This window comes from Azolla caroliniana, unplaced genomic scaffold (genome assembly GCF_043228905.1).
Source record: "Azolla caroliniana isolate FFs.n. ecotype wild unplaced genomic scaffold, voAzoCaro1.0.p SCAF_2, whole genome shotgun sequence".
NCBI lineage: Eukaryota > Viridiplantae > Streptophyta > Polypodiopsida > Salviniales > Salviniaceae > Azolla > Azolla caroliniana.
Genome location: NW_028230437.1, coordinates 24628682 through 24652551, shown reverse-complemented (window position 1 = coordinate 24652551; position 23870 = coordinate 24628682). Strand labels below are relative to the sequence as shown.

The window sequence follows — 23870 nt, the reverse complement described above, 5'->3', positions numbered from 1 at the left end:
CATTGGCAAAAGCCTCAACAATGGGCGGTCTTCCTTGATGGCACCACTCTGGCCCCTAAGAGATTGTGTCAAGCTAATGTCACACCGTATTGGTCTTTTGGCTCCCGAAACATGTCCGCCATTGAATCGACGCTTCACCTCTACCCCATGGGTACCACAATGGCTTCCCAATAATATCCATTAGCAGTTGTCCCGTGAAACAAAAGCATCTAGTTACCATAAGAAATGTTGATCGGTGTATCATTGCTTGTCTAGGTTGTTGAGGTGAATGTGTGAACAAGCAAAAGAAAGCCAAACCAACTTCAAATTTGGACAAAAATTGCAAACTAGTCTAAATATGGCCTATATAAATAGGTGCATGCTTTAGTGTCTTTGATTGGATGTTTTACTATTTTTTTCACATATGCACGCACATGTGACTCATCTATAGTTCAAACATCTCTCAGAAGTTACAATATTGGTTCCCTTTTCCCCTCCATCTCTTCTCATAAAATATGGCATATGAATCGTATAATAAAGTTAGAAAAAGAGTTGACTCCTTTACTAATGCACAATGATTGGGGGAGATTAGGTTAAGGGGATGACAATTATGTACATATTTGCATGTTATTGGCCAAAGATAGTTTGTTAATTATAACTATACAACTAAGTTACCTATTTTCAAATCAAGGACAACTATGACATGTTGTGATTCGCTATTTGTCAAGCACCTTACAAATAAGATTTAAAGGATTTTTTTGAAATGATACCTTATTTTGAAAACGACTCTCTCTCTCTCTCTCTCAAAATATTGTGCTACATAATATACATGTAGACCAAGGCATCAACAACTTGAGACCCAAGATGTAGTGGTAAAGAATGTGGACATGTGTCAACTCGAGGAAGGTTGAATCTTGTTGTCATCGCTTTCCTTTATGATATGATCAACTACCGATAGAAGAATTGCCTTTCATTTATCTTTTCAAAAACATAGTGTACCCCAAAGGTAAAGTATGTGGTTTCTTTTTTCATGCTATGATTAGGAAATTTTGATGTTGCCGTGTACGTTCCTTTCTCCGTGATAGAAGAAAAAACCTACTTCAATACGATTTAGATTACATTGTCAACAATCTAGTCATTGTATTGACGAATTTACCATCTAATTGTTCAAAAGAGCATGTAACTAAAAAAATGTCTAGCTTGATATAAGTCTAGCATGTAATCTAAATCAATTCAATATCTAGCTAGAACATTAATTTAGCGAGTATAAAAGAGATTAAAGATAAATCAGCATTCAATTGAATAAACGATCAAATGGACATTTATTTAGAGCGACAAATATATATTAATCATATAAAATAATATAAATTATGCATTTATTAATCATGGAAAATAATAAACCATCACGGAAAGTTTAAGAGAGTAATTGAGAGGGATTCACATTTATATCAGTGTTTGATAACAAAAGAGTATGTACAATAAATATACTTGTGCATGGATGTAAAGGTAACCACATTTGTGCCTAATGTAACCATACTACAATGACATGTAGATAACCCTTCTTGGTATGTGTGTATGAATTTGATAACACTAAAGGTCACCTTATAATTGTGTCCATAAAACATATCATCCCATTAATCAAATTCATCAATGAATATGAATGACAAACATAAAGACATGTATGGTACGTGTTTGTGACTAGTATCAATGAACAAACAAGTGGGGGGGGCCATGAAATTTATTTTAGAAAGAATAAGAACTCCTCTTTTTTTGTTTTTTTATCAACAATACATTCAAGGGGAACATTGGACCCAATCATTGTTACACTCATTTAGAATATACGATATGTTTGGGTGTGTATAGATTCTATTAATCTTTAGATGGAATCATATATCCATACCAACATTGAACATGAGAGAAGCTTCCAATATGAAGGGATAAAGAAGATGAAACAAACAATGAGAGTCAAGTGACTGTCTTATTACAATACAAGTCACCCAAGACAAGCAAAACTCGTGTAGAATCATTCATACCGATAAGTAAACCATGTATTTTCCTTCTACTCGAGGGATCTTGATTTTAGCCATTCATTGCATTGACAAAAAGTTGTATGGAAATAGGTTTCTATACAATTAAAATACATACGAGAAAATCTCTAGATTCCTTGAAAGTAATATTGACATTAGCAAATACTTCCATTTATAAAATGGTGGTATGGAAGTAAGTTCCAATAAGATTGAAAACCTTTTAGGCAAGAAGGTTCTTCAAATCATATCCATATCAATCTCACAACCAAAACTAAACTACACAATTAATCACTCTCACACATATACACACACAAAGGAAACACAAGGAAATGAAAATGATCAAAAAAATTCATAAACTATGCCATAATGAGATGCATCAACATTTATAAGAAAGGAATAAACAAATTAGAACCAAATAAAGTACATCATAATGAGGGTGGCAAACACAATTTCCTTACATGCTTGGTTGGGAAAGTATTTTGGTGGTTGTGTCATATTGTTAATTGGGATACATGTTTCCTTCCTTTTATTGGGATTTCACTAAGAGATGCAATGTTTTACCCTTCCTGTCATACACGAGTTGGTTGTTATGCAATGGACGTGTAAATTTGATAGTGTAAATCCACATAGCTATAGGGTGGAAAATAGGGTCATGTAATACAAATGGTGAGAGATAGCAATGGAAAATTTCAGAACTATAAGAATCAACCTCACTCTTAAGCATCAAACAATCACTATTTGACTTAAGCTTATATTGTAAGACATTTACGAGTGCTTAGAATCAAGTGGAAAGAGACATAGATACAAGGTGATGGAGGAAAGAAATAAACCTACATAGTGTCTCTTCCCTTTTAAAGGAATTAGTTTCTAAGACACATCCCCCTCTTGTTGGTTAGTCAATGTGTACCACCATTGTCAAAGACCTCCCTTACAAACCCAAGAGTAATAATGAGGTGGTCTTTGACTACCTTAAGCATTTGTGAGGTGTGATGCAATTGGACTAGGGGGAATGGGTTTTTGTTGGAGGGTCTTCATGGAGTACAATAACGAATAAATAGGTAGAAAGGAACATTGTTCTAAAAAATCTCACATTAGAGCTTTGTCAACCCCTAGCAAAACTACTCCCTCAACACCTTAGTATGCTTATCTTTGTACAATGATCATCACAACATTATGAGGTCAACAAAGGAGTTTGTATCATTGCATTGTTCTCATAAACAAGAGAGATAGAGAGGCAATCAACATCCACAAGGGATCCATGGAATGGGATTGGGTCCATGGTAGGGATGAATCTCAGGTTTTCTTGATTTTATGACAGTGATATTACAATGCAAACAACCAACCCAACAACAAAAAAGGGAGAACATATATCCCACAACGGCAAACATATACAAGCTACATAAGCATATAAAGACGTAAAACACCTACATAAGCATCTTCAAATTGCATGTCGACGCACACATTGACGAACACATGGGTGCATATGAGATTACTCATTGGTCCAATCCTCCTTCCGCAACATTTAGATGATCAAGCTTGAAAGATATATTGGCGTGGCGCACAATGGCGGGTGGTGGAAGGTGAGGAGACAAGGTGGTGTGAGGGCAAGTCCGTAAGAGATGTTGATATTGCTATGGAGAGAGGGGTGGTTCTAGGAAGAGGAAGGCTATTATTATTTGTATGATGGACGACAATAAGACAACACACACACACACACACACACACACTATGGAACAAAGATTCAAACTATGAACCTATTGAACATTACTTTATTACTTTTCAGCTTTCTGAACTTTTTGATGACAAGGTTTGAGTTGGGCGCCTGCCTCTAAGTCGGTCGGGCGCTTGCCACGAGACACAGGTCAGGCGTTTGCAGTCAGAGAGTCGGGCGTATGGTGACAGAGGCGATTGGATGGCGCACTTTTAAATTTTGGAGGATAAAGATCGGACGGTGCAGATCGCACACGCCCTCAGCCAAATGCCCTGCACCGTCCGTGGCCACGATTCCCTCTCCAGACCTCTATATGATTTGGTGGCAGATAGACACGAGCATGTATGTATGTAATTGTATGTGATTGCATCAGTATGTATGTATGTATGTATGTATGATTGGTCCGTCGGTCGGTCTAAGGAGGTTACAAAAGTCAAGAATGGGGGGGGGGGGGGGGGGGGTAATGGGCCATATTTGTAATTTACGGGAAATTCTCTGCCCCGCGAAACTTCTTCTTATCCTTCCCATCGTCACACACAGATCCTCTGCAACCTCGGATCTGTAGACTGTTCCCCCCCCCCCCCCCCCCCCTCCAAACCCTAATTTCATCTCCATCGCCTCCTCCCGATTCGATCTCTGGGCTCTCCTCTGTTTCCTTCCTTCCTCCGGTGGTTTCCATGGCTTCTTCTTCTTCTTCCTCGTCTCTCTGCGCGATCTTCGTCTCTGCCACGCCGCCCGGTTGTCAGAGATCGATAACCGAAGCCATGGATCTTGCCGATCAGAGAGCAACACAGATCCCAGGAAGGATCAGAGCTTTCCCAGAAAGATCGTTCGGGAAGACGCTGGCATCGTCATCATCTCTCACGGCATCACAGGGGCCATTGCCGCCATGGAAGATGCTTCTGTCCAGAACATCATCATCATCATCTTTGATGCCGCCTTCGAAGATGCTACCATTGCGGATATCTTCTCTGCTGTCTTCGCCTTCCCCCATGCCGCTGCCCCCGTCAAAGAACAAGAAGGTACCTTCATCTCCATGGCCATCTCTGCCTTCATCGCCAGCATCATTACCGTCGGCCCCTTCTCTCTTCGACGAGAATTCAAGAGAGCAAGAAGGTGAGTTAAGGCCCCTCCCCCGCGCCCCTAAGAACAACGCCGATGATGTGTCCCTCCATAACCCATTGCTTCGATCCCATAGAATGGGATGTGGATGGCTTGGTGTCATCGTAGAATGGGACGGAGTCATCGTTGAAGATAGTAGTAAGACCGAGAGAGAGACTTGGCTGGCCCTCTCCCTCGAAGAAGGCCGCCGCCCTCCACCTGCCTTCTTATTAAGAAAATTAGAAGGCATGAAGAGCGAGCAAGCTGTGTCCGAGGTCCTTTGTTGGTCTAGAGACCCTAAAGAGTTGCGAAGATTAGCTCAAAGGAAAGAGGATCTATTTCAGGAGCTTCAAGGTGGGATCTATCAACTGAAGTTAGGCTCTCTTGAATTCCTCAAGACCTTGAAGAAGTATAAGGTACCCATTGCTCTTGCATCAACAAGGCCGAGGAAGGCTATTGAGAAAGCAGTAGAATCTGTTGGACTTCAAGATACGCTAGGCTTTATCATTGCGGCAGAGGATGTGTATCGGGGTAAGCCGGACCCAGAGATGTATATGTATGCTGCTCAACTTCTTGGGATAATACCTGAGAGATGTATTGTTATTGGGAATTCAAATTCAAGCGTAGAAGCTGCCCATGACACTTTCATGAAATGCATCGCAGTGTCAGGGAAACACCCCATCTATGAACTCGGAGCTGCCGATTTGGCAGTATCTAGGCTGGATAACCTCTCATTTGTTGATCTGAAGAACTTGGCAGATCTAGACTCTCCCGAGTTTCAACAGCCCGAACCGCAAATAGAAGTGGAACTTGAAGAAGAACCACTCCCACAAACCCGGGTTGCTCTTGCTGATAGGTTGTAACTGTTTCATTAATTGTATATATATACATATGCTTGTACATAAATCATTCTAAGAATTGCTCTGTAGTAGTGACAATAATCGACACATCGAGTGGCTCCAGAGGCTTGGACTTCTGTTGTAGTGGCCAAAACTCTCTTGTTTTTGTAAAATTATACATAAATCATTTTAAAGCATCCCTTTCATGGTGATCGAGGGATGTTTGCGGTGTTGTCGGTTGAAACACTCTCTCTTAGCATTTCTACCCTGTAAACATTAGTTAAAATCCTTAAAGCATATCATCATTATTTGGCTTAAGGTGCATAATGCCAGGAAAACCACTTTTCTCTAGTAATGGTAGGTAGCCATTATGTAGACCAAGCCTTGTACATAATCTTTGCAGTAATATTTTAAGAGAAAAATTGCTTTTTAATGAAGTCTTTTGTAGGCCTTCTCTATGGTGGAAACACAATGAAATTTGTATAATTAGAGGCTCAGATTGAAAAGCTCTGACTATCATACTAATAAATTTTTTTCTCTTCGAAGGTATTTTGTTGGCAACTAATGTCTTATTGTGGTTGTGCGGTTACTAAGGCGATTGCTAATGTCCTCTCAAGGGTGTCTCGATCGCCTTCGTGATTTTAGCATTCTTCCTTGTGGATGAGAGGACAGCTTTTAGCAACACTCTGCCATGAATGCCATGCTTATGTGATGAGTACTTGCTCATTTCCTCGTGTACACATCTCTCTCTCTCTCTCTCTCCTACACACATAACGCGGGCATTCATAATATGTTTGTTGTGTGTGGAACGACATACTTATTCCATAATTATTCATAGTGCATTTACCAATATAATGGCAGTCGATGAATCCTCTATGAGCATATGTAGGATTCTTAGTTGCTCATGGTGCTAAACTCGCACCCTATTGAGGAGGCAAAATTTTGGGCTACAGATTGCAACATGCTTTCATTCTTCTTAGGCCATGCTTGTGAGGGGAAGACCATGGTTGAGAAATAATTGAACCACTACAATCCATTGATTGAGGTCCTTGTTATTTTGGCATAACCATCATCAATGCTATATGCTCATGATAGATAAAGAACGTTGCATAATCACTAGCATTGGTTGCAACCTTGAAAGATTTTGAAGGGCTAGGTGATATCATTCCAAGAACAATACATACATGTTCCTATGGTAAAACATTCTTTCATAAATGAACATTTTAGGGATTTGGTTTAGTATGCTTAAACATTGTAGACAACTTTAAAAAAGATATGAGGAGGTTTTCATAGGGAACTAACAAAACTATTGAATGACCCAAGTTTGACCCAAGTCTTTTGATCAAACTCATAGTGGGTTTCTAGCATTTCCCATTGAATGATCCTAGGTTTATTGTTGCTAACTCATGATTATTATAGTCATTCTTCGAAGTGTGGATATATCAAAGTACAACCTCATCAACATGTTCAAAAGGCCTAGGATCCTTATCATGCAGAATGGTATTTGTAATTCAAATTTTCATAAAGCAAACAAGCAAGAAATCAACTTTCTCCCTCGAGTCTTTTTTTTTTTTTAAAAATTTTTAATTTATTTTAAAGGAAGATACACCTTAGTATATTACTTGAAAAGTTTACATAAGAAAAACAGAAGGAGACATTTCATCTCACTTCTTTTTGTAAGATACAAAAGCTAGTACATCTAATGATACAAATGATGTCATATATGAACAAGTAGAACAATACTTACTATCCACTATCCAACATAAACGAAGGTATGGCATAATTCCACTTTGGACCAGCACTCGAGGTTTTTATTTGTGTTCGAGAATGATAAATGTAATCCTTGAGGGAATGAAATGATCTACAAGAGATAGAGCTAGTAGGTTTTGTGTACTTCGCTGTGAGAAGGTGGTGATAGAAACTATTGCTTAAAAATGGTAACAAACTTATCCCATTATGGTGTAGTTTCTTTACCGTGTAGATACGTCCCATGAAGCAACAACTATCCCCCCCTCATTCATGAGTGATATACTCAAATATCATACTTTCAAAATGAGACTCTTTACTTCCTCAATTCTTTCTTTCTTTTAGTCTTGAAATGTCTTTACAACAAAGAAGTTTGTTCACCACATTGGTCATCCTTCATCTTGACATTAGTTTGCATATTGGCAACACTAGATTCAAGTATTTCATGATATTTTCAAAGTTCCAAACTTGTGTAGAGTCATATTCATTGAGTATTGCAATTGATTGACGTGATTTTGAAGCAAGGGTGCAATAAATGAAGGGAGTTTGGTCAACTCCTTTTGTAAAGGACCAATACAATTTAAGCCAAAATTTAAGCCATTGCCGATGTGTAAACAACTAGAAAATGTGTTTGAAAATTTTAAATAAGTTACTTTGTAAAGAAAATTTACAAAACAAATCTTAAAAAACAATGATGTAAATTGCAATAAATGTTTGGATCATTTTTATTTATTTTTAAATATCATCCATTGGTATTAAAATAGTCCACTACTACAATGAATATTGCATATCCTGTTACCTTTTTCTATATCTCTTGAGCTACCATAAGCCTTCAATATGCATATGAAGGTGATAATGTCTAGGGAAAGGCCCTCATTTTGCATCTGCTTGAAGGAACTAAAGCTTCATGAACTTGATTATGCTTAGTATACCCAACAATGAGCACGCCCAAGAGATAGTATTTCGATCAGGAAGCCCTTTTAGCACTTTCTTTGCTTTTGCAAGCATGCCACATTTGACACATATCCACCAAGGTGGTACCAACTAATAAATGTTTGGATAATTAATGGCAAAATAGGTAAGAAAATGTTTGTCTCATGGTAATACCCCTCTAGATGTATGAGATGGCATTCATGTTCAAGTTATTAGGGTAACCTTGTTTTCATAAGCAAAAATTCGTTATATATCTACGTCTTATTGAAATGGTCTTTTGACTTTCTCTAGTTGATCTTGAACGCTTTGATCCCATAAGACAAGTAGTTGTTGTTTCATTGTTGTCAAAGCCTCAAGCTTTAATCCATTTGGACTTGGCGTCAAATTTCTCGTGTTATTAAAGAATATAACATCCATCAATGGTAGCTCATGAATATCCATTGATTTAGACTCCTTTGCCACATTATGCATATAAGATTGTGCCTATTTGGACCAACATTACACCTAGTCTAGGACAAGTTTTTTTTATCAATTTTATTTCCCACCTATGTAGACCGTCACCTCCATCTTATTTTTGGGTTTCTTATATGTGCCTATTGCTTTAAGTATTTACATCTATCCACTTATCTAAACATACTAAGTACCAATTAAGGTGACTACATTTGTTGCCATGTGATTTTGAAATGTAAATTTGAAGGATCCTTTGATTGACCGGTTTAAAGAAGGAGAAATCATGCTTTTACCATTGGTTCGTGGCCGACAAGCCTCGTGGGTCATTCCCATTTCACTTTCTATCATGACTAGTGAATGGCCCAAGCGAGCCGAAGGAGCTTACCTCACCAAGATTCATTTGATAACATTCATGAAGAAGTTCTATGGTAGCGATAAAATCTCATGCTCCATGTTTACTATTGAGATTCACTTGGTTCCCAATGACGCAAAATGAGGTTCTTGTGTTGCAAAAGAGCCCAAATTTTGTTAACCACAAGTGGTTCTAAAAAGAAAATAAGAATGAGACCTTATAGTGGGGTTCTAAATTTGTGTCCCAAGTGTCGTTACTTTTGGATTGGCTAGGTTCCATCGATAATTGAGAATGAAGTTGTATACATGAGATTCAAGAAACTTTTCATGGTCATGGTTGGAGTTCGAGGCCGTTTTATGAGAGAATGAGATCTATAGCACTATGTAAAACATACATGCCTTCACTACCCTTGGCATTACTTTTCCTTGTATTCGACTATAGAATCAAGGGCATTTTTTTCAATATTTTGTCGATTCCTAATATTGCATAGGCACCATGATATGCTTTTAGACATTTCATCCTCCTCACCAAATGTCAATCGATACATATTCCTTTTATATTTAACCTTATTTCATTGACCGAATCTAATCCGTGAATAAGCTAATGACATTAAATATTCGCCATGGTCAAGCCTCAACATGTCCCACAAAACTATAGGTTTCAAAACTTAGGTCCTAATACACACAATAAGTTATTGGAAGAAAGCTAAAGTCTTCATGAAGTATATAGCTTGCGACACGGCCCTACCGAATAGTTTTAATGGAGTCAAAGACAATCTCAAGCAAAGACATCGTTTTCGTAATTCGATTAGACAATTATTAGAGACGAAACATGTCAAACAATTAGGCCTCACGACTTGGTCCCGATCCACGGGGACTAATCGCGCTACAATATAAATATGTATGATTGACCAATTGTTTGGAGAGAATCTATTAATTTAAGCTTCCATGAAGTATGAAGCCCCAAACTTGGCCCTACCCCCACTACTTGTAGAGGGAGTAGGAGAAGACAAGCTGAAATAAACATGTCATCATTTTTTTTGTATTTCAATGGCACAATCCACAAATGCCATTCAAAAAATTGAACTCTTGGCCCTAAAGTCTAATACTCAAAGATTTGACCCGATCAAATGTATAATCACATTTCAGTTATATACATATTACATATTGACACAAAAGCTTAAAGCTTTCAACTATGATTTAGCCCTGTGTTTTTAGAACAGACCTATTTTAAAAGGTTTGAACAATGAAGTTTAATGTATAGAGTTAGGGACTCTACCCTACATACTGTGTACATGGACGGATTCATAATGAATCTCAAACACACAAATGCATGATCCGGCATTCCTTCCGATTTCAATGAACTTATTGTATTCAGAGTACATTCATATGTCGATGGAATTATCGGGATTCATTTACTGTTACATCGCATTCTTATCTCGCTGAGATTTTAGGCATTCCAAATCTCTCAGAGTTGGATAGAAAATGATATAATTGCTACAGTTGACCATAGAATCGATCCGGAAGTTGCTGAAATTTCCATGGAATTAACAATGTAGGGTTTAGCAAGTTGACTAATCCACGACAATGATAGGATAGTTAACTTGGACAATAAAGGTCACATTAATAGGAAACAAACAAGATAAAGGTCAAATTCTGAGCGTGAACTTGTTTTTTTTGTGCTCTTTACTATTCACTCAGAGCTTGATATATTTAAGCTCCTTCATGCACAAAGAAGCAGATATATGCTCTGCTCTTCTTTAGAAACAGAAGAAGTAGAAGACGAAGAAGAAGAAGAAGAAGAAGATCCATGACGCAACATCTTCTTCATGGTATTCTTCAATGCACTGTCTTTGGAGCGGAGAATTTGGTTAATGGATTACGGGTAACCTTTTCATCAGGCCTTCATTTTGATATGTAATTTTGGTCAAGTTATTCTTTGAATTTCCAAACAGTATTAGAATGATTATTCTCTGTCTTTCACTGGACTATAAGTGTTTCTAATTTGAATTCTCAAATTAAGAACGGGATGCTGGAGTTACGTACGTTTCATCTGTAAATTATGGTGTTTTTTTCCGTGAATTATTCAATTAATCAATATGGGGCAATGAATAACGTAAATTTGATCCATATATTTCTGGGTCTTTCTTTGACTTCTTGATTAATCAATGGTCATCCCTACAACATAGTTCTTCCTGAGTTGATCTCATGTCCATCCTGGTTTTTTCATTGCATTCCAAATTTATTCCTGTGATGACGATGGGTTTAAATGTAGATTTGATTTGTTCATCACCGGTATTTCTTGATTACTCTCTATCAGTCCCTAGTTGATGAATCTATCTAACATGTATTTGTTCTATGAATTGGCAGGCTTGTCTTTGCATGCTCAGTTAGATAATGGAACATTTGTAAGTTTTTCGTTGGGATGATGATGCATTCTGTATGTCTCTCTTAGAATGAATGACCAATTGATCAAAGGGAAAAAAATGTGCCTTGTAGATTTTATCATTATATTTTTTTGGGTCTTTCAATGGGAGAATGAATATGGGTTATCTACATTTGATTGGGAGATTTTGTGGGTCAACCAATCAATGGATTGATGAGATGAGTATATTTTGTGGGTCTTTTGTTTGGACTTTCGGTGCTATGAGCTCTCCATGGTTTTGTGGGCCATAATTTCTTTGTATTCCAAGGAAAAACTCAGTCTTGTAGATTTCATCTGTAAATTTGTGGAGGTAATGTTGATTTTGTCTCTAGATTATGCAGTTCTTTCTTTACTTACATATTCAGTTCATCATGATAGGAAATCTATATTCGATCTGTATGTTTTGTGGCTTGCCCTTTGAAGCGCCAATTATCAATCAATGGCATGCATATGGATAACGAGATTTTGTGGGTATTTCCTCAAGTGCCTAATTGTTCATCTGGTATTCATTTTATCTTTTAGATTTGACTGTGTATTTCATTAATCTTTCTTTGGGTTCTCAATGGAACTTAGGCTCTCTGGATTTATTTCACAAATTTGTGGGCCTTTTTTCCGAATGCTCATATCAATAATCAGAACGACGATGAGTGATGTAGATTGATCTCTGTATCATGTGGCAGTCTTCCATTGAATCCACTCTATTTAACAATGGAACGATGTCGGGTCTTTCATTGGCATATGATGCCGGATTCTTGTCAATGGGATCTGTCTGTCTGCATGTGATAAAACCTTTTATTTTGTTACATGTTTTCAGGTTATGAGCCATACCATGCATATGAGTAGAGGAACCAGAAGGTTGTACGCTACTGTGGACTTAGGGAATGCCCTGGTCATCCAAACCAATATGGTGGAGATGGAGACCCAGAATCCAAAGTGGGATGAAAGCAACCAGATTTATTGTGCACATTACACTTCAGAGGTCGTTATCTCTGTCAAAGATGATGGTCTTCTGGGTTCCCAGGTTAAAGGTAGGGCCAGAATACCTGTGAAATCTTTGCTCTCCGGAGACAAAATTGAAGGTATGCGTGATCTATATCACGACAACGGATCTAAAGTCGGTAGGGTGAATGTAAGTCTTCAATTCTTCACGGTTCAAAGGGACTACGACGATGGATGGACGCTTCGAACTGCCTCTTTCAGCCCGCGTGAAAATTGTCGTGTAAAGCTCTATCAGGATGCCCATATGCAGGATGGGTTTCTACCCAAGATTCATTTATCTGGTGGTCAGCTTTTTCAGCCATCATGTTGCTGGAAGGATATGTATGAGGCCATATCAAATGCAAAGATCTTCATTTACATTGCCGGATGGTCGGTTTATACGGAAATTTCACTCTTGCGGGATGGGGATGCAGTGGCAGAGAGTCTCGGGGATCTCTTGAAAAGGAAGGCTGAAGATGGAGTTTCTGTGGCATTACTAGTTTGGGATGATCCAACTTCCATCGGTTTAGTTATACCACAGGGAATCATGAAAACACACGACGAAAATACCATGAATTTCTTCCACAAATCTAAAGTAAAATGCATATTATGTCCACGCTTAGCTGATGAAGTGGTGACTGCAGTTCAAGGCTTCCAAATCTCTGGCATGTTCAGCCACCATCAGAAGCTTGTTTCAGTAGATGTTGAGTGTGCTCCACATTCATATGCCAGAAAGGTTGTTAGTTTCATAGGAGGGATTGATGTCTGCGATGGACGGTTCGATGATCAAAGACATTCGCTCTTTCGCACACTCAAAGCTGAGCATTCACGCGATTTCTACCAAAACTGCCAAAGAAATTCTTCTCTTGCTAGTGGTGACCCTAGGCAACCATGGCATGATATACACTGCCAGCTCGAAGGTTCCATAGCCTGGGACGTTGTTCTTAACTTCGAACAAAGGTGGAAGAAGCAAGGGGTTGCTAGAGTGCTTGTTGATCTAGCCAAGGCTGAAGGCCTTCTTCCAGCTAATGCTATGGAATATGGCCTTAACCAAGATGCAGAGAGCTGGAATGCGCAACTTTTCCGATCCATAGATGCAAGTGCAGCTTTCGGCTTTCCTGACAACCCTAAGGAGGTTGCTAGTAGGGGCCTTGCTCGAGACAAAGGGAAAATCGTCGAAAGGAGCATCCAAGATGCATACATACATTCCATCCGCCACGCGAAACATTTCATTTACATCGAGAACCAATATTTCTTAGGTAGTTGCTATGCATGGGATACTATGCAAGATGCTGGATGCCTGCATCTTATCCCAATGGAGATCACCCTCAAGATTGTGAGCAAGATTGAGGCCGGGGAGCGTTTTGTTGCTTATATTGTTATTCCTATGTATCCTGAGGGCATACCAGACTCTGGTGCCACACAATCTATTCTTGATTGGCAAAGGAGAACCATGGAGATGATGTATAAGCGAATCGCAATTGCTCTTCAAGCTGCCCACAGGACAGAATCACCCACTGACTATCTTTGCTTTTTCTGTCTCGGAAACAGAGAGGCTAGACATCCTGATGAGGGGCCAGCACCGCCAGTTTCGGACATGTCTCTGCACCATAAACTTGCACTGGAGAGTCGCCGCTTCATGATCTATGTGCATTCCAAGATGATGATAGGTGAGGCACACCAAATTCTGTGTTGCAATTTGGTGTGGGGTTAGGCATTGAAAGATGCTCCTGCCCTGCTGCATGCACTCATTTTTGGTGTACACAAATTGTGGTTTGTTTTTTTGCATTGAAGATGGCCAACTTTCAAGTTTTTTTGTCATGGATATGGCACACCTTGGAAACGCATTCACAAATTGTCTGTCCTCAGGGATGGGTGTATGACTTTCCCTTTTGCATTGAAAGATGCTCCTACTCTGCTGCATGCACTCAGAAAATCTCCCAATGCATCTCCAAGGTGTGCCATATCCATGACAAAAATCACAAGAATGTCCATCTTCAATACAAAAATAAGTCCATTCATCTATCCCTCCCTGAGCACAGACAATCTCTCAATGCATCATCTCCAAGGTGTGCTATATCCATCACAAAAATCACAAGAATGTCCATCTTCAATGCAAAAAGAAGTTCATCCATCTATGCCTCCCTGAGCACAGACAATCTCTCAATGCATCTCCAAGGTGTGCCCTATCCATGACAAAAATCACAAGAATGTCCATCTTCCATGCAAAAAGAAGTCTATCCATCCATCCTTGAACTTGAACACAGAAAATATCTCAATGCATCTCCAAGGTGTGCCATATCCATGACAAAAAATCACAAGAATGTCCATCTTCAATGCAAAAAGAAGTCCATCCTCCATCCATCCATCCATCCCTGAGCACAGACAATCTGTGAATGCATTTCCGAGGTGTGCCATATCCATGATGAAATCACAAGGACCATCTTCAATTCCCAGGTGTGCCATGTACATGATGAAATCACAAGAAGGACCATCTTATTGAAGATGGACATTCTTGTGATTTTTGTCATGGATATGGCAAACCTTGGAGATGATGCATTGAGAGATTGTATGTGCTCAGGGAGGGAGGGATGGATGGACTTCCTTTTATTAAAGATGGACATTCTTGTGATTTTTTGTTATGGATATGGCACACCTTGGAGATGCATTGAGATATTTTCTGTAGTCAAGTTCAAGGATGGATGGATGGCTACCAATGGTTAAAGGTGGTTATGTTCTCATTTGGCTTAAATCGCGCAGTGGACGATGAGTATATCATAGTTGGGTCGGCCAACATAAACCAGCGATCGATGGACGGAGGGAGAGACACGGAGATGGCGGTGGGAGCATACCAACCATCACACACATGGAGGCACGGAAACCCGCCTCGAGGCCAAGTCCATGGATTCCGAATGAGCCTATGGTACGAGCACCTTGGGCGCCTCGATAATCGCTTCCTCATGCCATGGAGCCTGAAGTGCGTGACATATGTCCAACGTGTGGCTAATGAACTTTGGGATCTCTTTTCCGGCCCCGAGGTCGTAGATCTACCTGGGCATTTGCTTAGGTACCCTATTGAGATCACCCGTGATGGAATGGTTGCCGAGATCCCTAGGGTGCCTTACTTCCCCGATACAAAGGCTTCTATTATGGGGAAACCATCGCGTTTCTTGCCCCATGCTTTGACAACTTGACCACGGGTTTCTGGAGATAGTCTTTGTGTGGCATATGTATGGGTTTGTGGACCTATGAATATCTTCGCCCAAAGTTATGTTGTTAACATATACACATAGAGGGACATTGTATTATGTGGTTCTCATTTAAGTCTATGCTATTCCTTAATTGTCCTTCCACAAAAACCTTGATATATACACACACATGATGTTCAAGGTTCGTGATGGCCATTTGCTCGGTTCGGTTTGAGCGTGCCTCAAATTTAAAACTGTTCCAAACTTTTGAAAATTAGAACCAGACCGAACTATGAAACTTCAAACCAAAACCATTAAAACGGAAGTTGCTCAAGCCAAATCATTTGAAGATGTTTCAAGATCAAACCAAAAGAGATGTACAAATTGTTAAGCCACGATTTATATATTCAATAGGTAGTTCAAAAAGTTCCCCCGAAACTATTAAATTGTTAAGCTATCGAGGTTTTAAGTCGTCAAGTCATGAAGCCATATTCAAGCTTACAAAGGCTCAAAATGAACACTTAAACCCCCAAACTAAACCATGTACATTTATTCCACACGAAAAAATTAGAGGGGGTTTGATTCCCTCCTCGCCTACGATCAATCATTACCAAGGGGGTTATCAATAAATTACCCCTCTTTGCATAGGATTTTCTCATGATCTGGCAAGTAAACCCACGCCTCTTTTGCAAGTAAATCTTTCTTCGGAATAGTAGTACCAAAAAACCTTTTTTTGCCTATATACTTAGGATGGAGTATCATGGGCCCCAATTGTGCCACTTGAAAAAAAAGAACTTATATCTCCCTCAAGATGGGCAAGTGATCATCCTACCAACAAGCAAGTGATTCCAGGTGCAAAGATGCCAAAATGAGCCAATGGGAGAATATCAAGATCGATTTTCGATGAAGATATAAAGATTTTATCCCTGACTTGGAATAAGTCACACACTCCCATAATTCAAAAAAAATTCTTCCAATGCTTCATTCAATATATTTATCCCTATAATCTAATACACAAATTAAATCCGCTAGATATCTCTTCATCTATTTCAATGATAAGCACTGACAACAATGGAAAAGTAGCCTTGTAAAGAATTACGAATTAAGGTCATTTGATGACCCAAGAATTAGTAGAATTTTTTTGTGAGTGCTAAAGAGAACCTGAACTGCCTTGTTTGTGGATCATCAAGAAATGCGTTAGCATAGAAACGGTAGTAAGTAGTGGCAATACAAAGGTATGCAAATGATAAAAGTAAGTCAATGTGGCTTGACCTACACTTACACTTCCTCCGATGACTCTTGGATTTTGGAAATAAGTAACCACTATATGATTTCTCACGGTGATGTAGGCTTGTACTAGGAAGAAGCAAAAATACGAATTTTTTATGAAATATCTAACTCAGTTGGTGTTTCATTGGAGTGACATTGGTCTTAAATAACAATGATCACGCTTCGTATGCTATTCATCGCCCTCCCATCAAAGATCTAAACTTGGACCAAATCAAGTGGATTGCCTTTGCCCCATAGTTTCACAATTTGTTTCGGCTCAAACCGAATGATTGCAAATTCCTTGAGATGCTTATATTTGGGAATTCCCTTAAAGACCCGGAAACAAAGGTCAAAAGACCTCATGGAGGGCACATTCGTTTTTGGGGGCATGAATATTAGTAAAATGGTTAAGAGATATCAATGTGCATGGTAGACATAATCATGATGTTATAATTAGAATATGTGAAAATATGTTGTAGTCAACATATATATGCAATGATGCTTGAAGATAAAATTATCACACTTAAAAGAGTCACAAAAGAACATATGATTCGAGTATGTTCAACTAGCCATAAAACCTAATAAGCATCTCAATAGAAATACCCTTTGCTTAACTGGAAGACATGAGCCCCATTTACTCATAAGCCCATTTTTTACACCATGATTGTGATTTTTTGTAAGTGCGACAAAGCATTTACATGTTGAAACCATGAGGATATTGCGAATTGTGTCACTTTATTCAATATGGTCAATGATGCGGTCCAAGACTATATCTACAATAACAAGCCATGTCATTGAAGCTTGATAAGTGAACTTGAGCAAAACGAAAATCCGACAAAAATCATGAACATACTCTCTTTACAACCATGCCACTTTGCAGTTTATATAAGAGGTATACGTCATCAAGCCTCGTTAAGTATATCTAGGTTTAGTGCCAAACAGCTCGAAATGAGGCCCTCATATATAGTGCAAAACCTCCCAAAACTCCCCATGTTTTGGTTGGAGGTCAAGGCCTTCTAGCCCCCAAGGACCTTTAATATGAAACCTTTTAGGGATTGAGTTAAATGTGATTAGACCCAAAAATGAAGGGGCATTTCTTTTGATCAAAGTTGGGTTGACCCATGGCACATGGGACGGTTTTGTTAGCTATAGAAAAGTTTCCATTGCATATTCATTTAATGCAAACATCAATCATTGAAAATATAGAAACCAATTGGTAAACGAATGATTGAGTCTCACAATTTGATCCTAATATAATGGCAATTGACCATGTCAAACTAAATAAACAAATATATATATATATATATATTTCAAGTATCCATCACAACTTGGTCCTAATATAATACAACGAGAAGTGACCATGTCAAACTAAACTATGTATTTGGAGTATGCATGATTGACAAAAAGCTTTGGCAAAAAGGTAAAGTTCCCATGAATCAGGCTCACTACTTGATGGTCTTGACTCTCAACACATAGTGATTGACCATCTCTCCAAGAAAGACAAGGTTTTCATGTTTCGTTTACATATGATTGACCAATGTACAAATTAACACAAATACATCACATACACAAATTAACAGAATTCAATGAAGTTAATTGTGCATTTGAGTACATCACATACACAAATTAATGCAATTCAATGAGCTTAATCAATCATGTATTCGAGTAGATTGCATTCATATCCGGACGATACGAAATTAGCGGATTCATAAGCATCATTGCATTCTTATGTCAATGCGATCAATAGGATTGGGGAATCTCTTGATTTTTGGATGCAATGACTATAGTTGGATACATATCTAGACTTAGACCCTAATACATACTCAGATTGATCCATGGAAATCGCTAGGGTTTCCATGGAATTAACAGTGTTGGATCTACCAAAGTTGACTGCATAACTACGATGGTGATAGGGTTGGAGCAACTTGGACCTAATTAATGCATTTCCCAAATGTCGTACTCATTCGAAACAGACAAGATACAGGTCAAACTCTGAGCTTCTTCGATTTGTTTTCTCTTTCTTGACTACTATTCACTCGGAGCTTTATAAAGGATGTTTGGCCTCATCATGCACAAAAGAATCGGATGTGTGCTTTGTTTGCTCTGTTCTTCTTTAGAAGCAGAGGAAGAAGATAAAGAAGAAGATAAAGAAGAAGAGGAGGAGAAGAAGAAGAAGAAGAAGAAGAAGAAGAAGAAATAGAAGAAGAGGATCCATGGAGCAGCATCTTCTTCATGGTACACTTCATTGCACTATCATTAAAGCACAGAAGTTGGTTAATGAATTTCGGCTCACTGGGAACGCTCCCAAAATGTTTCGACGGGTAGGGTAACACTCTCATCAAGTACAGCATGTTTCGGTCTTGATTTTGGTACCTGTACATTTGTCGGGGTTTTCTTTCGGTTTCCTAATTATTTAACAAAAACGATTCTTGTGTGCCTTTCATGGAATCTGTGTACTTCGAGCTTGTTTCTTTCAATTCCCAAATTATCAATGGGATGATGAAGTTGTCCTGTTGATTTGAACTCTAAATCTTTGTGGTTTTATCTTTGAGTTATTCAACTAGTCTATGGGATGATGCCAATGAATAACGTAAATTTGATCTATATATTTGTGGTTCTTTCTTTGAATGCTCAATTAATCAGTAACGTAATGATGGATAATGCAGATTTTGATAAATTTCTGTGGCTATTAGTGCCATCGTACTCCACTTGATGGGTAAGGTAGATTTGATCCTCAAATTTGCCAACATCTCTTTGAATTTTCTCAATCAATCACTGGAATGAAGATGGGTAAATGCATGTTTGATTTGTCAATTTGCAGGGCTTTCTTTGCATGCTTAATTAATAAATGGAACAGTGGTAGGTTTTTCATTGGGAAGATGATGAGTTTTACATGTAAATTCGTATATCATTCTTTGACTGCCCAATTGATCAAAAGAACCCGAATGGCGTATGTTTTAGATCCGTTATTATCAGTGGAAATCTGATGAGTAATGAGATTTTATTGCTATATTTTGTGAGTATTTATAGGATACCTATATATTCAATGGGATATTCATTTATCTTCTAGATTTGACCATGTATTTTATTGCTCTTTCTTTGAGTGCTGAATTAATCAATGAAACAGTGATAGGCCCTGTGAATTTGTTTCACAAATTTGTGGACCTTTCTTGAATGCCCATATTATAATCATCAGAATGATAATGAGTGATATAGGTTGATCTGTCTCATTTGACATTCTCTCTTTGAATGCTCATATTAGAATCATCAGAACAATGATTAGTGATGTAGGTTGATCTGTGTCATTTGATGGTCTTTCTTTGAATGCTCTTTTAAACAATGGAACAATGTTGGATCTTTCATTGTGATGTGATGATGGATTCTGTAGATTTGACATGTATGCATGTGATAAAACTTTCTATTTTGTCACGTGTTTCCAGGTTGTGGGCCTCATAGAACAAACCGTGCATATGGGTAGAGGACCCAGCAGGTTGTATGCCACTGTGGACTTGGGAAATGCCCGGGTCAGTCGAACCCATATGGTGGAACTGGAGACTAAGAATCCAGAGTGGCATGAAAGCGTCCAAATTTATTGTGCACATTATGCTTCTGAGGTCGTTATCTCTATCAAGGATGATGACCTTGTGGGTTCACATGTTATAGGTAAGGCCAAAATACCTGTGAAATCTTTGCTCTCCGGAGAGAAAGTTGAAGGTATGCATGACCTATACAATGATAATGGATCCAAAGTCAAAGGAGGAGGTATGGTGGAGGTCAGTCTTCAGTTTTTCAAGGTTCAAAAAGACTATGACGATGGATGGACCCTTCGACATGCTTTTTTCAGTGCCCGTAAAGATTGTCATGTAAAGCTCTATCAGGATGCCGATATGCAAGATGGGTTTCTACCCAAGATTCATTTATCTGGTGACCAGCTTTTTCAGCCTTCATGTTGCTGGAAGGATATGTATGAGGCCATATCAAATGCAAAGATCTTCATTTACATTGCTGGATGGTCGGTTTATACGAAGATTTCACTCTTGCGTTATGGGGATACAGTGTCAGAGACTCTTGGAGATCTTTTGAAAAGGAAGGCAGAAGAAGGAGTGTGTGTGGCTTTACTAGTTTGGGATGATCGGACTTCCATCGGTTTAGTTAAACAACAGGGCATCATGGGAACACATGATGAAAGTACGATGAATTTCTTCCGCAAATCTAAAGTGAAATGCTTGTTATGTCCACGCTTAGCTGATGAAACAGTGAGTGCAGTTCAAGGCTTCCAAATCTCTACCATGTTCACCCACCATCAGAAGCTTATTTCAGTTGATGTTGAGTATGCTCCACATTCAGATGCCAGAAAGGTTGTTAGTTTCATAGGAGGGATTGATGTCTGCGATGGACGATTCGATGATCAAAGACATTCGCTATTTCGCACACTAAATGCTGAGCATTCACGTGATTTCTACCAAAACTGCCTAAGAACTGCTTCTCTTGCTAGCGGTGGCCCTAGGCAACCATGGCATGATATACACTGCCAGCTCGAAGGTTCCATAGCCTGGGATGTTGTTTTTAACTTCACGCAAAGGTGGAATAAGCAAGGGGTTGCCAAAGTGCTTGTTGATCTAGCCAAGGCTGAAGGCCTTCTTCCAGCTAATGCCAACGATGATGCTAAGGAAGATACAGGGAGTTGGAATGCCCAACTTTTCCGATCCATTGATGCCGGTGCAGCTTTCGGCTTTCCTGACACTCCTAAAGACGTTGCTGATATGGGCCTTGTTAGTGGGAAAGACAAAGTTATCGAAAGGAGCATCCAAGATGCATACATTCAGTCCATCCGCCGCGCAAATCATTTCATTTACATCGAGAACCAATATTTCTTAGGTAGTTCTTATGCATGGGATGCGATGCAAGAGGCCGGATGCTTGCATCTTATCCCAATGGAGATCACCCTCAAGATTGTGAGCAAGATTGAGGCCGGGGAGCGTTTTGTTGCCTATATTGTTATTCCTATGTATCCGGAGGGCCTACCAGACTCTGATGCCACACAATCTATTCTTGATTGGCAAAGGAGGACCATGGAGATGATGTATAAGCGAATCACAATTGCTCTACGAGCTGCTGGCCGGGCAGAATCGCCCACTGACTATCTTTGCTTTTTCTGTCTTGGAAACAGAGAGACTAGACTTCCTGATGAGGGGCCACCACAGCCAGTTTCGGACTTGTCTCTTCACCATAAACTCGCACTGGAGAATCGCCGCTTCATGATTTATGTGCATTCTAAGATGATGATAGGTGAGACATCCAATTCTTTATTGCCATTCGTATTGTTTATGCATTGAAGATGCTCTGGTCTTCTCTATATTCGTCTTGTGTTTTCAGTTTTCTGCATACTAGAATTTTTTCTATGCGATTTGCTTTCTGATATTCCAATGCATTGAAAATGCTCATTGATGGACAGTTTGATAGTGTGCCTTTTGGATGCATTGAAGACGCTCCTGTGTCAATTGCTGGTTATTGTTTGTGCTTTTCTTTTGGCCATTGCGTTCTGATATTCCAATGCATTGAAAATGCTCATTGATGGACAGTTTGATATTGTGCCTTTTGGATGCATTGAAGATGCTCCTGTGTCGATTTCTGGGTATTATTTGTGCTTTTCTTAATGTATTGATGATATCCTCCTCATTGCAATTTTCTTTTGAGCATTGTGCTGTGTAAGTGCTCTCACAGATTGGCACTGTCAAACTGTGATGTATTTGAAGATGCTCATTCATGGATGCATATCCTGCCTCCTTTATGTATTGAAGATGTTTATGGAGGATGGATATTTTTGTTGTGCATAGAACCACATTGATGCATATAGTTTCTGCTTTTCTGATGCATTGAAGATGCTCAAGGATGGATAGACAGTTTTTGTGCTTTTCTACGATTAAACATGTTTTCATTTTGCTTAAATCATGCAGTGGACGATGAGTATATCATAGTTGGGTCGGCCAACATAAACCAGAGATCGATGGACGGAGGGAGAGACACGGAGATGGCGGTGGGAGCATACCAACCATCACACACATGGAAGGAAGGAAATGCACCTAAAGGGCAAGTCCATGGATTCAGAATGAGTCTATGGTATGAACACCTTGGCCGCCTCGATGATTGCTTCTTAGAGCCGTGGAGCTTGCAATGCGTGAGATATGTCCGACAAGTGGCTAATGAACTTTGGGATCTCTTTTCCGGACCTGAGGTCGTAGATCTACCTGGGCATTTGCTTAGGTACCCTATTGAGGTCACCAGTGATGGGATGGTTACCGAGATCCCGGGGGAGCCTTACTTCCCTGACACAAAGGTTTCTATTATGGGGAAACAAACAAACTTGCCGGCGATCTTGACAACTTGAAGGGTGGTTTTGGAAGCTATACATTACACATGTTTCATCCCATGGGTGGAATCAGATGCAGAAGGATCTTTGGAGCCATGGTGAATCAAATTGAACCATAAAGGTGTTGTGTATGTATTATATGGATTTGTAGAGCTATGAATATCTTCGTAGAAAGTTATGTTGTAACATATTGTATGATGTGGTTTTCATTTAATTATATTTTTCTCTCTAATCCTTCCTTTCAAAGAAATGTTCGTTTCGTAGATATACTTTTAGTTGGGAATTCCCTTAAAGAGGAAACAAATGTCAAAAGGCCTTATGGAGCATATTTTTTTTGGGTTTGGAAACCAGTAACAAGGTTATGAGATATTTATTTGCATGATTGACATAATCATGATAAATTAGAAGCGCCAGCTGAAGGATAAGACTAATAGTTGCAATTATTTTAAAGGCAATGGATTACCATTACAAAGATATATTTCAGTGACACAATTCTGGTTGGA

General features: G+C 39.0%; 2 protein-coding genes and 1 pseudogene across 3 annotated transcripts; all 3 read left to right on the top strand.

Annotated features, from left to right (window-relative positions):
• Nucleotides 1-4308: 4308 nt before the first annotated feature.
• Nucleotides 4309-6088, top strand: LOC147867749 (5-amino-6-(5-phospho-D-ribitylamino)uracil phosphatase, chloroplastic pseudogene; annotated as a pseudogene).
• A 4844-nt stretch (nucleotides 6089-10932) lies between these two features.
• On the top strand, nucleotides 10933-23599 carry LOC147867747 (phospholipase D alpha 1-like). 2 transcript variants are annotated; one of them, XM_087315557.1, is made up of 3 exons: nucleotides 10933-11022; nucleotides 20438-22286; nucleotides 22955-23599. In XM_087315557.1, exons 1-3 carry the CDS (start codon nucleotides 10948-10950, stop codon nucleotides 23383-23385), a joined length of 2355 nt encoding a protein of 784 aa, XP_087171683.1. In that variant the 5' UTR covers nucleotides 10933-10947; the 3' UTR covers nucleotides 23386-23599. The 2 variants fall into 2 exon arrangements, with proteins under 2 accessions (XP_087171683.1, XP_087171682.1); XM_087315556.1 differs by lacking the exon at nucleotides 10933-11022 and adding an exon at nucleotides 18817-19318.
• LOC147867748 (phospholipase D alpha 1-like) lies at nucleotides 12281-15803 on the top strand. The gene is made up of 2 exons (XM_087315558.1): nucleotides 12281-14210; nucleotides 15301-15803. The coding sequence occupies exons 1-2, from the start codon at nucleotides 12380-12382 to the stop codon at nucleotides 15732-15734; spliced, it is 2265 nt and encodes a 754-aa protein (XP_087171684.1). The 5' UTR covers nucleotides 12281-12379; the 3' UTR covers nucleotides 15735-15803.
• Nucleotides 23600-23870: the final 271 nt, after the last annotated feature.